The 16820-nt window shown below is 40.4% G+C and overlaps 2 protein-coding genes across 3 annotated transcripts in view; one reads left to right on the forward strand and one right to left on the reverse strand.

Moving 5' to 3' along the window:
* Positions 1 to 1419: 1419 nt before the first annotated feature.
* On the forward strand, positions 1420 to 8967 carry LOC126368329 (uncharacterized). Its single transcript, XM_050012240.1, has 4 exons — positions 1420 to 1726; positions 2204 to 2466; positions 3043 to 7128; positions 8542 to 8967. The coding sequence occupies exons 1-4, from the start codon at positions 1420 to 1422 to the stop codon at positions 8965 to 8967; spliced, it is 5082 nt and encodes a 1693-aa protein (XP_049868197.1).
* Positions 8968 to 9285: 318 nt separating this feature from the next.
* LOC126368378 (embryonic polarity protein dorsal) overlaps positions 9286 to 16820 on the reverse strand; it is a 70935-nt gene continuing 63400 nt past the window's right edge. For both annotated transcript variants that reach the window (XR_007566580.1, XR_007566579.1), the window contains 5 exons: positions 16526 to 16648; positions 15678 to 15740; positions 15245 to 15589; positions 13497 to 14951; positions 9286 to 9878 (listed from right to left, as the gene is read on the reverse strand). The gene's annotated coding sequence lies outside the window, so the exon portion shown is untranslated. The remainder of the gene's footprint in view (positions 9879 to 13496; positions 14952 to 15244; positions 15590 to 15677; positions 15741 to 16525; positions 16649 to 16820) is intronic.

A 16820-nucleotide genomic window follows, 5' to 3' on the forward strand; every position in this document is an offset into this window, starting at 1 on the left:
ACAACAGACATTTCACTTTATTGCACGTTTAACGAGCATACGAGTAGGTACAAAATAATTATGAACATGGAAGTTAGCACTTAAAGCACCATTATGATGGTTATTTAGTTTATATACCGAAAGTTACTATAATACATGGGTTACAGAATGAGGAAGATGTTTTAAGCATAATCCGTGTAAATGCACCAAATGCTTAGATTGTTATAGCTACTTTTCTATGACAGCCATTGAAAGGTCTCGACAAATCGTAATCATAACAGAGGGCATACAAGTCTATAATCAATGCTCTTGCTTCAGATTATGAGTCTCCGTACGAATTCACGCGTACACATACGTATGGCTCTATAACGACCAACTCGTACCCAGTGTGCGCGTTCCTTAGTACCTAAACAATTGGTTAAGTGTATACGCGAGTCAAATTCGCGCGAAAACGCGACCGGTGGTGAAAAGCTGATGGATTGATAGATGATCGGCCAAGTAATGGCTGCACATTGTTCCGGGCTCGTTAAACATTAAAAATTTTGCAATATAAAAGTATTTGGTACCAAAACATAACCATAAAAATAAAACACTCAAACAAAACATGAACTTACCATTTACGAAAATCTTTAAAATTATCATTAATCACAATAGATACCCTAAGTGTTTCTGAAATCTCACAATAATAGTAAAAGCTAGTCGAATCTGCAAGCTGGTTCAAATTTAATATCAAAGTAAAAGCAAATATGAAATATGATGGCATTATCCCGTCTTCACGGGGTCTGCTAACCTAACCTGAAGATTTGAAAGGTCCGGTTGTTTACAGAAGCGACTGTCTGTCTGACCTTCCAACCCGCAAAGGGAAAACACAAGTTAGGTTAACATTATATGTACGGTTTACGTACGTACAAGTTAATCTAGCTGAGCTTGCGCCCTACTTTTGCGCATCGCACACGTTTTCTAGAGTTGACGTAAATACGTCGTCGCGGTCGGTCACGATTAGCATCCATCCAAAACCAACTAATTGTAACTTTACTTTCGAATAAAACAACTTAATGTGATCCTTGCCCAAGTGTTTATGTTTCAACTCATCTAACTAACTTAACTTACTACGACGTCCAAGGCCATACATTTTGGTCCTTCGAGCAACGGAAATCAGTGCTTCGGGTTTTTTCGTGACGTTAGCGAATCGGTGCTTTCGGCCTCCCACCAGTGGGACTCACCGACAGCATAGAGACGGCGCATATAACGTCATAGGAGAGCAGGAACATTGAGACAACAAGATTAATGAAACTTCGCGATCTTGTAGAACTAGTAAACCTACGGAGAAACGTGCCATAGGATTTCATATAATTTATAACTACAACTAGGTAGGTTAGACTAAAAAACCTATCTTATTAACTACATTGAACAACTTACTATACAACTTTACTTTTAACAATGGCAACGGACGTCTCGGAGATGATTGCCAATCAGGAGTCTATCTTCGTAACTCTAAAACAACTATGTTCCAACTACAAGAAAGATAGTCCCTCAAGGAAGACTCTGACGTACCTGGAGGAACATCTTAAGCGTCTAAACTCTAACTGGGAGAAGTTTGTCAGTAACCACATGGATTTAGTGAAATCTGGAAAAACGGACACCGAATACTTTAGAGATGATGTATACGCGAAAATGAAAACTTTATACGAAGAAGTGTTACAAGACATGCTTCAACGGAAGTCCGCGTTGACTTCTAAACCAACAAGTAAGTCTGAACAAGCAACTACTTCTTCTTCAACTGTAACCAAACAACTTGCGACCACTTCGAAATTTAATTTTGATGATATTAAGTTCGAAGTACCGCTACGGGAAACTAACGAAACTAAAGAGAAGCAGCAAGAAATGTTAAGACAACAATATTGCAATTTTAGAGCCTTTGAGCGCACAGTGGAGAAAACTTATCGTGAAAACATTTCGGAAAAATGGGAGCTTGAAGATACTTTAAAAATTCTAAAAAACAAATGGGACAATATAGAAAAAATACATTGGGAACTAGATTGCATTTTGCAGGATGACGAAACAACTTATAAACTGAAATACGAGGCATTAGAGAGCGTCTACGATAACTTACGTAAAGAACTAAACCACAAAATTTGGAACAACACACATTACCAACAATCTACGCCAAAGATTGCTATCCCGGACTTCTATGGTAACTATAACCATTGGTTAACTTTTAAAGATCTTTTTATTGAGAGCGTACACATCAACCCTCTCCTCTCTAATGCACAAAAAATGCAACACCTTAAGTCCAAGCTTAAGGATGAGGCTGAGAGAATAGTATCTCATCTCAGAGTGAGCGCCGAGAACTACACTTCATGCTGGGAACTGCTTACAAACAGATACGACAATCAGAGCCTACTTTTTAACTCTTACATGAACACGCTCTTCAACCATCCCGCTCTACAACAGGAGTCCGCCGTGGGCCTTAGAAAACTCCATGATGTAATTAAAGAGTGCCTGAATGGATTATGTAACATCGGAGTCGACGTAGCATCATGGGGACCTATGGTTGTATACTTGATGATTCAGAAACTTGATCCCACCAGTTCCAGTGAATATAGGAAAGAACGAGAGAATCCTAGAGGGTTACCTAATCTGGATGAATTTACTCATTTTCTGGAAACAAAGTTCATGGCTCTCGAACCAGTTCAAGGTGAGAAAATTCAGAAATCATCAATGAACAAACCACACTCTTACTACAATACCGCAAATAACAACACGAAGCATACCTATAACAATTATAAGAAGAATTATTTTTCGCCGAAGGGTTCATCAAACTTTAACAATTCTAAAAAGGAAGCAAATACCTACTTTACTATAGCACGAACTTGCCCACTCTGCAAAAGTGATCAGCACGTGCTAATGCAATGTCAGAAGTTTTTGAATATGACACCAACTGATCGCCGCAAAACAATTATAAACTTGCGATTATGCAAAAACTGCTTATTTACGCATGGCAATAATGCATGTACATCACAGAAAACATGCAAAATTTGTAACAAAGCCCATCATACACAGATGCATGAGGCGGAAACTGAACATCTAACGAATAGAAATAATTCTAACCAACTTCCTCTAACTTCAAGCTCACATGCCGTCAACAACATAACTGACGTTAACAAAGAGGTTTTACTGACGACTATACAACTACGAGTAAAAACTATAGATGGAAACTATGTAACACTTCGAGGCCTACTTGACCAGGGCTCACAAGTAAGCCTAATTACTGAGGATGCTGCACAGCGACTCAGGTTAAAACGTAAAAAACTGAGTGCGGTCGTATCTGGAATCGGATCGCTGTCGGGAAACTGTAAGGGAGCGGTGAACTTAGAATGCAAGTCTATCCATACTGACTACACGCTCCACATCGAAGCTTTAGTATTGAAGAAACTAATAAACAACTTACCAAGCACTACATTTTCCCTGGACAACTGGCATTACCTGGAAAACTTAAAACTCGCCGACCCTAACTTCAACACCTCGGGCCCAGTTGATCTGTTGCTGGGTGCCGACATCTACTCAGACATCATACTCGATGGTGTGATGAGAAACGATAACTTACCAGTAGCGCAGCAAACGAAGGTGGGTTGGATTATCAGCGGCAGAGTGAAAACGTTCAACTGTCTCGTTATACACAACGACCTGCAAAACATGACGCGCTTTTGGGAGTCGGAAGAGATAACGCCTAACTCAACCGACATAAACAAACAGGACTTCTGTGAAGAAATGTACACTAAAACTACAACTAGATTACCAGACGGGAAGTACGTGGTCCAGATGCCTATGCAGCCAGGCTATGAACATAACTTACCAACAACTCGACCTCAGGCCCTGTCGCAGTTCATGCAACTGGAACGAAAGATGGAGAAAAACAACGAGTATAGCAAGGAGTATAATCGTTTCATGAACGAATACATTGCGATGGGACACATGAAACCTATAACTAAACAAACTAAACAGAAACAACAACTATACTTACCTCACCATGGTGTACTCAGGTTAGAGTCACTAACGACTAAACTACGAGTGGTCTATAATGCCTCCTACAAAACAAGAAATAATCAGAGTCTCAACGACTTAATGTACACGGGACCTAATCTGCAGAAGGATATGTTAACACTCCTTATCAACTGGCGAACATACAAGTACGTTTTCACTGCTGACGTGGAGAAAATGTACAGGCAGATTTGGCTTGATGAAAACCAGCAACATCTACAAACAGTATTCTGGAGAGGGTCACGCGCCGAACCTTTGCAAGAATGGCAACTTTGTACTGTGACGTACGGAACAAAGGCTGCACCGTATCTTGCAATGCGGACCATGCACCAACTCGGTCAAGATGAACAACTTAACTACCCGGTGGCGGCAGAAGTACTTAAAAACTACTTTTACATGGACGACTTAGTCTATGGACAAGACACGATCGAATCGTCTAAACAGCTTATTAGCGAACTTATTAAACTACTGGAAAAAGGAGGTTTCAACTTACGTAAATGGAACAGCAACGAGCCAACCATTTTGGATGACTTACGAGATGACCAGCGCTGTAGTAAGACGACTATCGACTTCAGCTCTGAACAAACTCCAAGCTCGAAGACACTCGGAATGCGCTGGAACCCGGCCGCCGACACTTTTACCTACAATTGGAACTTACCGGCAAAAGATAATTTAACGAAACGTAACTTACTAGCACAGATAAGCAAACTCTATGACCCACTCGGATGGCTGTCACCCACAACCATCAAAGCGAAATTACTCTTTCAAAAGATGTGGATGAGTAAAAACGAGTGGGACGAACCAGTATCTGCTGCAGTAGTAAAGGAATGGGAGGACATACGACAAGACCTACACAACGTAAACAAACTTACTATACCCCGATGGTTAAATTGCACTACAAACAAACTTGAAATACACGGATACTGCGATGCAAGCGAAAAGGCGTACGCTTGCGTCCTGTATAGTCGAGTGCAATCTGATGGCGGCTGTTACATCACTACATTAATTACAGCCAAAACAAAGGTCGCACCGCTGAACAAGAAAGTAACATTGCCTCGAATGGAACTATGCGGGGCCCTTTTATTGGCCAAACTGGTTGATAAACTGAAAACTATCATAACTAGCAAAGAACTGCAAATAAACTGCTGGAGCGATTCCAAAGTAGTCCTGGCGTGGCTACAGGGCAATGTACAACGATGGGAGCGCTACGTCGCTAACAGAGTGACACAAATAAACAATGTAATTCCTCCCACACAGTGGCGCTACGTAAAGTCGGAAGAAAACCCCGCTGACTGTGCCACTAGAGGTCTCACACCATCCCAACTTGTAACATTTAACTTATGGTGGGAGGGACCCCAACAGCTAAAAACCGAAAAGTTTGTAAACAACAACGAAAATCAAGAAACATACACTACATGTGATGAAATAAAAACAAATTGTTTCATAACAAAAGGAGAAAAGAAAGGCGATATCATACCTACACTACTGAACAGATATAGTAATTTAAAACGTGTAACACGAGTACTAGCGTGTGTACTACGAGCTGTGCAAATATTTAGCATTCAGAAAAGAAATAATGCTATTAATAACTTACCCAACTGCGAAAAAAGAGTGTTGCCTTTATCTCCACAAGAACTAACTACTGCGACTGAACGAATAATTAAAGATGTTCAAGAACAATGCTTTAGCGAAGATATTGAGAGACTAAAGAAAGGCATCCCTATATCACAAAAGAGCAACTTATTAAAACTGACTCCTTATCTCGACGATAAGGGTCTCTTACGAGTAAAGGGACGCCTAACTAACTCAATGTTGCCAACAGAATCCAAGCATCCGTTCATCCTTCCCGCTAAAGGACGATTGACGGAGCTTCTAATTCAAGAAGCGCATATCATCACTATCCACGGCGGTGCACGTCTCACTCTAGCACAACTACGCTTAGAGTATTGGATTATAGGAGGAGGCAGTACTGTCAAAAAACAACTAAGACAATGCGTGAGATGTCATCGTTACAAGCCGCACCGAAACACACAACTCATGGCTGACTTGCCAAAGGAAAGAGTCACACCAGCAAGACCTTTCACGAACACCGGTGTGGACTTCACTGGCCATATTGAAATAAAAATCAACAAGGGCAGGGGAGTCAAAACGTGTAAGGCTTATGTAGCAATTTTCATTTGCATGGCAACAAAAGCCGTGCATTTGGAACTTGTTTCTGACCTAACAACACAAACGTTCCTAGCTGCTTTCAAGAGAATGTGCGCACGGAGAGGTACACCACAAAACGTCTTTTCGGATAACGGCACGAACTTTGTAGGTGCCGCCAAACAGCTGCAACAAGACTTTGAACTTAACAAAACTTTCCTAGCTTCAGAATTTCAAGACAACATGAGCAACTTACGCGTACAATGGCACTTCAACGCACCTCTGTGGCCTACAGCAGGTGGGCTCTGGGAGGCTGCGGTAAAATCGATGAAGTACCATCTTAAGCGAGTCCTCGGCGAGCAAAAGCTCACATTTGAGCAATTTTCAACGTTGCTGGCGCAGATAGAGGGCTGTATGAACTCGCGCCCCTTGTGCCCACTCTCGGAAGACATCGAAGATCTGGAATACTTAACCCCAGGTCACTTCCTCGTCGGCGGACCGCTGCTGTCACTACCACAGCAAGAAGAAGACTTCAACCAGTACGACTTGAGAAACAGATGGAGACTTGTTGAACAAATGAACATCCATATATGGAAACGATGGTCCAGCGAGTACCTCCATCAACTCCAGGAACGCAGTAAGTGGCATCATCCAACAAAGAACTTGGGAGAAGGCAACGTAGTACTCGTGACAGACGAAAACTTGCCTCCGGGGCAGTGGGCTCTTGGTAGAGTGACAGAACTCCATCCAGGAGCGGATGGCAAGGTTCGGGTGGTCACTATAAAAACTAAAAAAGGACACCTGAAACGACCTATTACGAAACTAGCACCGCTGCCGCAACAAGATGACCTGCAAACTAACTTACAAACTAAAAAGAAAGCAGAAGAAAGCGACACCCCTATCCTACAAAAAACAAATAAAAAGGGGAAGAAAACTATTTGCAGTCTATTCACAATACTGCTTGTAATGCTAACTCTTAACGTGAAAACTGCAACATCAACACAATTAAATAACTATAAACTAACTAAAATCGAAAATAATCACCCGATATATTTCGACGCGGCTGGGAAAATACAACGGATACACGACGAGTGGAATCTCTTAATCTACTATAATCTAACATCTTATTGGCAAGCTGAAAACAAACTTAAAAACTACGTGGAACAGATAAACATTCTTTGTCAAAAGATTCCTTACCCACCATGCAACACTATCGTCAGTCATTTACGCGAAGAACTGCGTCATCTCTTCGAACGCGACGAGCTTCTGTTGTCTCAACATCTGGCACGGCAGAAACGAGGCTACTTCGATGGCGTAGGAAAGCTAGCACGGACACTATTTGGGGTTCTTGACGAGGATTTCGCCAAAAAATATGTGGATGACATCGAAACCTTGAATAACAACGATAACTACCTACTACAACTTATGAAAAACCAAACTTTGATTATTGAAGCCCAAAACAACATTGTTAAGAAGAGCCAATACTTTATGGAAGAACAATTTAACATCATACATAACTACATGAACAAAACCTGTAACGAAATCGAAAAGATGGAACACCGCGTGCAAATCTTGTATGTAGTGAACGATGTCAACTCAGCAGCTATAACTACAACTTTAATTCTCAGCGCACTACAACGTATACAAGAAATGTTGCTAAACGCAATCTCAAACATCTACAAAGGTCACTTAGATACCCATCTGTTCCCGACATCGCAATTGATAGACCAACTGAATACTATATCCGGAAAACTTCCAAGTGGTCTATCTCTCCCAATCAAAGATATACATCAAGACGTACAGGATATTTATCAACTTATCTACGTGAAGGCTCGAGTTACGAAAAACTATTTACTGTTCGAACTTCATATACCACTAATCAGCGACGAAGAATACAAACTACACAGAATCATCCCTATACCATTCATAAGACAGGGACACTTAAAACTGATACGCCCATCTTCAGAGTACATTGCTATAAACTTTGTAAAAAACTCATACATAACTATGGACGAAAATAAAATGCAGCAGTGTACAGCATATGGAAAAGAACAATATGTTTGCGTTGCAAACCAACCGATCCACAACCTATACGACAAAAATGCGCCATGCGAAGCAAACGTGTTCAGTCAACAAACGTCACACTCATGCGTCATCGATGACGTAGACTGTAAAGAAATGTGGACGAAGCTACACAGACCGAACTTATGGCTATTCACATTATGCAACAAACACTTGATAAGAATCATATGCGAAGATCAAGTTACGTCTGTGGCATTAATGGGTACCGGAATTATATTTCTAAAGCCTAAGTGCATTCTACAAAAAAGAGATGCAACTATTTACACATTTAATCACTTTGGAAGTCATCTACAGATGAGTGCTGACATAGATGTACCAACAATAAACTCTTCGATTAACAACATGTTCAACTTAAATTGGAACAATGCCCAACTAAACATGACGGAACTCAAACCTACATCATTGGACTTCGGTAAGATTGAGCAACAACTGGCATATCAGAAGCAAAATGAGAAGCTACCAATGACGTCACACTTATCGGTTCACGACACTTACCTATACTCCGTCACAACTTTGCTGTTGGGAGGAATGCTTACAGCAGCCCTCTATTTTTACATTAAAAAGAGGTGCATAAAAAGAAAAACTCCCAATTCATCCTCTAAAACTTACATGAGAAACACGGAACCAGATATAGAGTTGCAAGAAGTACGCAATCCGACACCAGCGGAACCTGTCTATAGCGAAGTGAAGACGAAACGTTCAGAATTTAACTTTGACTAATTTCTTGCTTTGTACTGGATGCTCATTGTAATCAAAACTTTGGCTATTTTTCATAACCTTTCCCTCAGGAGCATGTACGGTTTACGTACGTACAAGTTAATCTAGCTGAGCTTGCGCCCTACTTTTGCGCATCGCACACGTTTTCTAGAGTTGACGTAAATACGTCGTCGCGGTCGGTCACGATTAGCATCCATCCAAAACCAACTAATTGTAACTTTACTTTCGAATAAAACAACTTAATGTGATCCTTGCCCAAGTGTTTATGTTTCAACTCATCTAACTAACTTAACTTACTACGACGTCCAAGGCCATACATTATACCTTCGAAACATTTCTTGGGTATGTGGGTTTCCTCACCGCTAAGTACGTGATAATCATTTATGATCCAAACATGAATTCGAAAACAATATGAAATATGATTATAGCGACCTGATATAAAATTAAATCTGTATGTTAAAGTATATTCAATGTATTGCACTTGTGGAGTAATATCAGACCTTATACATTTTACTGCATGCATTTTTCGACAGTAAATTACGTCTAACTTTACGCAGCGTGGGTTTAAACCGAGCTACAAGTATTATAAAACCACTACACACTACGTCACACCGGACACCTTGCTCGACAATATCGATCATCGCCCCAATAGCTCATTTCTACTGCATAGAATTAGCATTGGGACTCCTTGCCCTAGCACAAGCGATGTCAATGTTTAAATCTCTAGCGTTATTACTAACAAGTATCCTAGACTGTACAGAAGACATGGTTACATGCACTGTTACAGAACATTGAAGATCTTTTCAAAGTATTATTGAGTGAAACCCTCTCACACGCCTGTTTAAGAGTGCTTAAAACACTCGACTTGTTGATAAATTCTCAATGCTTGTAACAAAACTTGTCTAACTAATGGGCTATTATTTTATTTTGGGTCCCATAACCTGTCTCTCACGTTCAAACACGATTTTTATTAAAGCAAACAATTATTTTTTAAATAATTACACTATTGGTACATTTCTGATGTTATACTCGTGCTTTTATGTTCCACGTTTTTTATCAAAATTATTTGAATTTAACCAAAAACACGGTAACTAAGTTGTACTTTTGAGTAACGCAGTTGTTTCCCTACAAAATTCCACTGTCCCTCTCATATATTTACTCCATATAAACATACATTACTTAAAAACTCTTCAAGACGCTATTAAAATGTAATATTTGCGGTAATAACACGTAATTTAATCTTTACTTTAACAATAATAAATATTATTTTCCTTTATCAGTTTTTAATTATTCCAAAATATTTATTGTGTCCCCGCGGCAAACCGAAAAATTACGAACGCTATGTTACCATACGAAACTGAGTCTTAAAATTAGAATTTTGTATGCATTTGCGCCAAAAGTCGTATAACATATAATCAAATATTATTGGGGCGCGGGGGGAGTGCGTGGCTTTGAAATTCGCCGAGTCAGTCGCGAGGACGCCGGCGGGATAGGTGCGTGTATTAATTGGGAGACCGCTGAGTGACCGCTGTGATAGGTGAGTTTTTTGAATATTGAATAATCTTTTACGTTATATCTTAAAAAAAAGGAGCAAATATTTATTGTACACGATCTGTTTTATAAAATGAATTACCATATGAGTGCTATTTTAGAATACACGTGGTTTCTACAACTGAGTTACCGATGCACTGCGTTACTGCGAAATGTAACGCAGTTGTAGCAATCGTAACGCAGTGGAAATACTCAAAGTTTTTGCTCAATATTTACAAATTTAATGGTTTTAATAATTTAATTTATAATTATTTCGTTACAGAGTGTCGAGTTTATCGTCCACAAGTCCCTAGTCAACAACGTGTTGACCATCGGTAGTGTTTCGAGCAGGGTAGCGTGCCTGATACTCAGAATATCATCTCGATATTCGCTGACTGTCATCCAGGCATACGCTCCGACCTCGGGACACCACGATGACGAAGTGGAGACTATGTATGAGGAGATTTCTAAAGCCATGCATAGCCATAAAAGCCACTACACGATTGTGATAGGGGACTTTAATGCACAGTTGGGGAAGCGTTGCGGTAACGAGCTGAGAGTGGGGCAATTTGGATTTGTGGTCCGGAACACCAGAGGCCGGATGCTGGCGGACTTTATGGAGAAGGATAACCTCTATATGATGAACTCCTTCTTCAGAAAGCCCGCACCCGCAAATGGACCTGGATAAGTCCCAGTGGAAATTATAAAAACGAGATCGATTTTATCATGTCGACAAAAAAGCACATATTCAATTATGTCTCTGTGATCAATGCCGTTAGGACGGGAAGTGATCACCGCATGGTAAGAGGCACATTGAATATCAATATCAAGCTAGAAAGATCGCGAGTGATAAAATCCACGCTCCGACCGGCGCCAGCCCAGATCCAAAAACCCGAGCGCTTTCAGCTCGAGCTTCAAAACCGCTTCGAGTACCTTGATAACTGCGCAGAAGTGGACGATATAAACGACCTGATGGTGGATGCTGTCCGTACGGTAGGTTCTAAACACTTTAGAACCCGCCGTACCAAAACGCAGAAACTCTCGCTCACACACTCGAACTCATGGATAAGAGACACGAAATGAGGCTGCAGGACTCAGCGGATGTCTTACATTATAGACAACTTAATAGACAGATCTCGAAGTCTTTGACGAGCGACCTTCGCCAATTTAATACTACACGTATTAAAGTGGCTATAGAGCGGAACAAGGGCTCCAAGGTGTTCGCAAAAGATCTGTCTATTGGGCAAAGTCAACTAACGAGACTGAAAACTGAGGACGGCAGAGTCATTTCGTCGACTCCCGAAATCCTGAGGGAGATTGAGATTAGAGTACCTGACGCACCTTCGATTTGCCGATGATATAGTCCTAATGGCTGAGACCCTGGAAGACCAGAACACCATGCTCGAGCATCTCAGTAACGCATCCCAACGAGTGGGTCTTAGCACGAACATTTGTGTCCAACGACCATGTCGCACCCACTCCAGTTCAGGTTGGGAACGTTACACTCGAAGTTGTAGACCAGTACATTTACCTAGGACAAATAATCCAGTTAGGTAAGTCCAACTTCGAGAAAGAGATCTCTCGTCGGATCCAACACGGATGGGCAGCGTTCGGGAAGCTGCGAATATCTTCTCGTTCAAAATACCTCAGTGTCTCAAGAGGAAAGTCTTTGACCAGTGCGTGTTGCCAGTGATGACCTACGGCAGTGAGACGTGGCCGCTTACTATGGATCCCGTGAGGAGGCTCGGTGTCGCTCAGCGGGCAATGGAGAGAGCTATGCTCGGTATTTCCCTGCTCGATCAAATCAGAAATGAGGAGATCCGCAGGAGAACTAAAGTCACCGACATAGCTCGGCGAATTGCAAAGCTGAAGTGGCAGTGGGCAGGACACATAGCGAGGAGAACCGATGGCCGCTGGGGCGGAAAGGTTCTAGAATGGCGACCACGTGTCGGACGACGCTCAGTATAGGCCCGCTACAAAGTAGACCAACGATTTGGTGAAGGTCGCGGGAAGCCGCTGGATGCGGGCAGCGCAGGACCGATCGTCGTGGAGATCCTTGGGGGAGGCCTATGCCCAGCAGTGGGCGTCGTAAGGCTGATGACGATGATGACATACATACATACATAAACTCATGCCTATTTCCCACCGGGGTAAGCAGAGACTATAGAATTCCATTTGCTGAAAACGTATTGAATGAATTTGATGTCCCATTAAATATATTTGAAAAATAAGACTGAAGAGAGACTCAGACAGAAACTAATGTATGTTTAATACTGTTTTTTAGAGAAGTTTTGATTTTATTTTATTCTAAGAGAGTTTTGTTTAATTTGTCATGGTTTCAATTTAATTGTATTCTGTTTTTAATTGTTTTCAGTAAGTTAAACACCATAGATGCGGAAAGTTTACCATTATGTTACTTACTAAACTACTGCGTTACTTTTTTGTCCCCCATTTTTATGGAGACATTTTCAGAATTATAGCTAAAACTACCTAAGTATGTTTTAAAATTTTTGACTTTTTTTGATTATTTTTAATATATAAATGGCCTCCATAAATAAAATGCTTGAACTGCTATTGTTTTCTATTTTATTAAAAAAGTTTATCTCATAAAATCAAAATTAGGTAACGAAGTGGTAAACCTAACCATAAAAAGATGTATTAGACTGAAATGTTTCGTTATTTAATAATATAAGTTCAAAAATCTTTTATCTTAATTTAAAAAAAAAAAGGTTTGAATTTAATGTGAACGTTCCCAATAATAAAACTACATAATGTAACAAAGTAACACAGTTGTTGTTTTTCTGCACCCTCCCTAGTATAAATATAAAAATAAGTGAAAAATAATTGGTAAACATCGCTGCAAAGTCCTGTAAAATGTGATTTAAATATTATTATTGTTATAATAGTAAGAAATATTAACAAACAATAGCATAAATAAAAAAAATTTTTTTTGGCGAATAAGTTAACCATGGGACCCAGAATAAAATAATAGCCCTAATAACAAGATCTAAAAAAGTAAAAGAAATAACTATATAAAAAATAAAATTTAGAGATCTGGAAGACATTTTTGTGCACCATCCATTGGTATAAAATATTTTTTTGTGTCTTTTTTGTATAATTAGAGAATTGACAATCTCCAAGTCTAACTTGAAGCAAACAGCAAAATCTTAAGAGTAGTCTTAGCTTATTTTTAAGAATCTATTATTTTACAAGCAAGCTATACATATAAAATTATCTGTAGAAAATTTAATAAACATGTTGTGATTTACTTGTGATATAAAGTTTTCTATATAGGCGCGGTAAAGTTTTTGAATACACCACAGTCACTTTGAAGTCCAATATTTCGTTTTACTAATACTAATGAAGATCACTAAGGCACTGATTCACAAAGTTTTCACAACAACCAAAGTTTAATTTCGATAGATTCCTTTGTGTACAATGAAATAGAAATATTATTGCCGAAATGTCCCAATTTCTTATATCAATATTCTTGTGATGTTGAGTAGATTGCACTGTCGTAATGATACATCAGAAAATGATTATCAAAGTGCCAGTTGATTTTTTCAGTAAAGTGCTTTGTCTCAGTGTTCAGAAGGCTGTCGACAAAGGATGGTATTTAGGCCTCCGCCCTGCAAGTCTGTGTAAAATGGGCACTCAGTCCTCTTGATCTAGTGACTTGATTGTTTAATGACATCGTTAGTTCATTGTTTGTCAACAATGAGTCTGATTTTGCCAGATCCAGTTTCTCTGCAACTGTATCTTGAAACTGAACCTCTTCTTTTGAAGAGGTTGTGAACAGATTGCTTATTCATTCTTCTATTTCAGGATATATTAGAACGTCGACTTCATCTACAGTTCATTACAGTCCAACAACTGAGAGTTTCGTCTTTAAATCATCAGACCGTCGCATCATTTTATCGATGGTTTTTCATATATTCTTATGTCATACGAGATTGTCCGAAAAAGGCACGCTAAGGCTAATAGCCCTAACATCTTCACCAACCCGCAGTGGAGCAGCGTGGCGGAGTATGCTCCATACTCCCTCAGGTTGTTTGAGGGGAGGCTTGTGCTTAGTGAAACGTATATACGATATTTATGTTATGTATGTCATATTCAGGAATGATCACCATTCCCTCATGGACGACGTATCAGACGGAATGTCCTGCCATTAAGGTTTGTCAATCTGCATAAGATGTCGTTGCAGATTGCTCGCGCCGGTTCGATCAGATGTTGAGCGATTTTTCTATTTCTGCACGCTCCATGAACAGATCGGAGGTGGACAGCCTGTTGAGGCTGTCAGACAACTCGTTGGGGCGGTACGCCTGCCCCACCTGCCCCAGCAGCTGGGACAGGTTGTTTAAGTCGCCGGAGTTGAGCTGGGGTAGCTCGTTGGCATCCATGTTCAGGAGTTTGGAGAGAGATGGCGTGCTGTTGGTTTCCATCGGTTGTTGTTGCATCTGTAATGGAGGTAGGGTGTTAGATAGACAACTGAGATACTTTTTATTTATTTTGTCAACATAAACATGACATAAGCTCAGGGTTATATTCCGAATTAAGCTATTCAGAGGTAACACCGCAAGATCCCCGCGATTAGTCTTAAGTATTTAACAAATAGTTTATTTTGAAATTCATATTTTTTGTATCATTCAAACTTGTGTTTAATTTGTCTTTGGACTAGGTATTTTAAGTTACCGTTTGCTTAGGTTAAAAAAGTGCTCGAAACATGAAATTACGAAAACCACAATCTCACCTGTGGAATAGGCTGTTGCACCATATTCGGTGACACGTGTCCCATATTGGGTGACACATGACCCATGTTGGGTGACACATGACCCATGTTGGGCGACACATGACCCATGTTGGGTGACATGTGCCCCACGCGGTCATCCATCATGTGTTGTTGCGGCACAGCCAGCCCAGGGGACACCGACACGTGGCGGGTCATCACCTGAGCGGGGGATATGCCCTGTGGGGACATCACCTGCCCCACTGGGGACATCACATGTCCTGGGGACATCACATGTCCAGGGGACATGGCTTGTTGGGGTGACATCACTTGTTGAGGCGACATTACTTGCATGTGGGGTGACATCACCTGATGGATACAAGATTAATATTATGAGAGTTTATTTTGAGATGTATTGTTCTTTTGACTGTGAAAAGTGTGTGTAGTGTGTAGGTACCTGTATGTTGGGCGAGGCGGACACCAGCGCGGCGTGCGGCGAGCGCGGGCCGAGCGCGCCCATCTGCAAATAGAAAATCATATCATATCATGAATCATATCATGCCCATAGTCCCCAATGAACTGGGTAAAGCCACAAACTTCGAGACTCAAACTTGTGGATAGAAATAGTTATATAATGTGCATAAATATATTTAATCATCTACCAGAACATTTAAAAAGTTTAAAATTTAAAGATTTTACAATTAAGTTAAAAGACTGGCTTGTGCCGAAATGCTTTTACAGCGTCAAAGAGTATTTAGATTGTAAATTTTGATGTTTAATTTAGATTTTTTTATTTTGGTGTTTTGTTATTTTAGTTTTAATATTTTATGAATTGTTATTTATTATATAGGCAGTAGTTAACGTAATGTAACTTGTACCGTCCGTTCTTTCATTGTGTATGCTTGAAAAAGTAGAATTTGGTGATACTATTTTTATGCACTGTAATCTGCAATGTACAAGTAATCGGCCTAAAGCCACTTCTCAAAGTCTAAAATGGCCTATAAAAACATTTGCACACCTGATTGCAGGTTGAACGCAATGTTTTACTTAGAATAAGATCTTTAACTTTGTGTTCTTGGAAATAAATGATTGATTATGATTATGACATATCTATTACAATAAATTGGACACTTGACATGATAACTTTGCAAGGTTTTATTTTCCACTCCACCAGAGAACTGATTAAGTTTTAATACAAAAAAAAAACTAAGATTCCAAATACTCCAAGTCCAAAATTTTTTAAAACGCCCTAGGTGGGCGCGAACATTCTACCAGGGCGTCGCCTGTAAGGTCGGCAGCACGTACCTGCATGGGCGGCATGGGCTGGTAGCCGGGCGCGGGCTGCCAGGCGGCGTCGGGCGCGCGGTAGTAGCCGCCGCCAGCCGCCGGGGGCTCGCCCAGCGCCGGGCCCAGCCACTGCTGCGGGCCCTGCGGGGGTATTACACAATTATAATATATATTGGACAATACGTCATTAGGTATTGCACAATACGTCACTATCTGTAGTCATTCATAAAGCGAAAGGTCACTGTAGCGAGCCACGCAAGCCCGTTAAGCCGTTGGTCCCGGTTACTACTTCCTGAAGCAAATTAGTAGTTAC

The sequence above is a fragment of the Pectinophora gossypiella genome, chromosome 7, assembly GCF_024362695.1.
Source record: "Pectinophora gossypiella chromosome 7, ilPecGoss1.1, whole genome shotgun sequence".
Lineage (NCBI taxonomy): Eukaryota > Metazoa > Arthropoda > Insecta > Lepidoptera > Gelechiidae > Pectinophora > Pectinophora gossypiella.

What these genes read in the sequence shown, in the direction of transcription:
- LOC126368329 (XM_050012240.1), top strand. Translation starts at nt 1,420, where the DNA reads ATGGCAACGGACGTCTCGGAGATGATTGCCAATCAGGAGTCTATCTTC. An exon ending in GCCTTAGAAAACTCCATGAT is followed by an intron (nt 2,467 to 3,042) that starts GTAATTAAAGAG and finishes CATCATACACAG; the next exon opens with ATGCATGAGGCGGAAACTGA. An exon ending in GTCTATTCACAATACTGCTT is followed by an intron (nt 7,129 to 8,541) that starts GTAATGCTAACT and finishes AGTCATCTACAG; the next exon opens with ATGAGTGCTGACATAGATGT.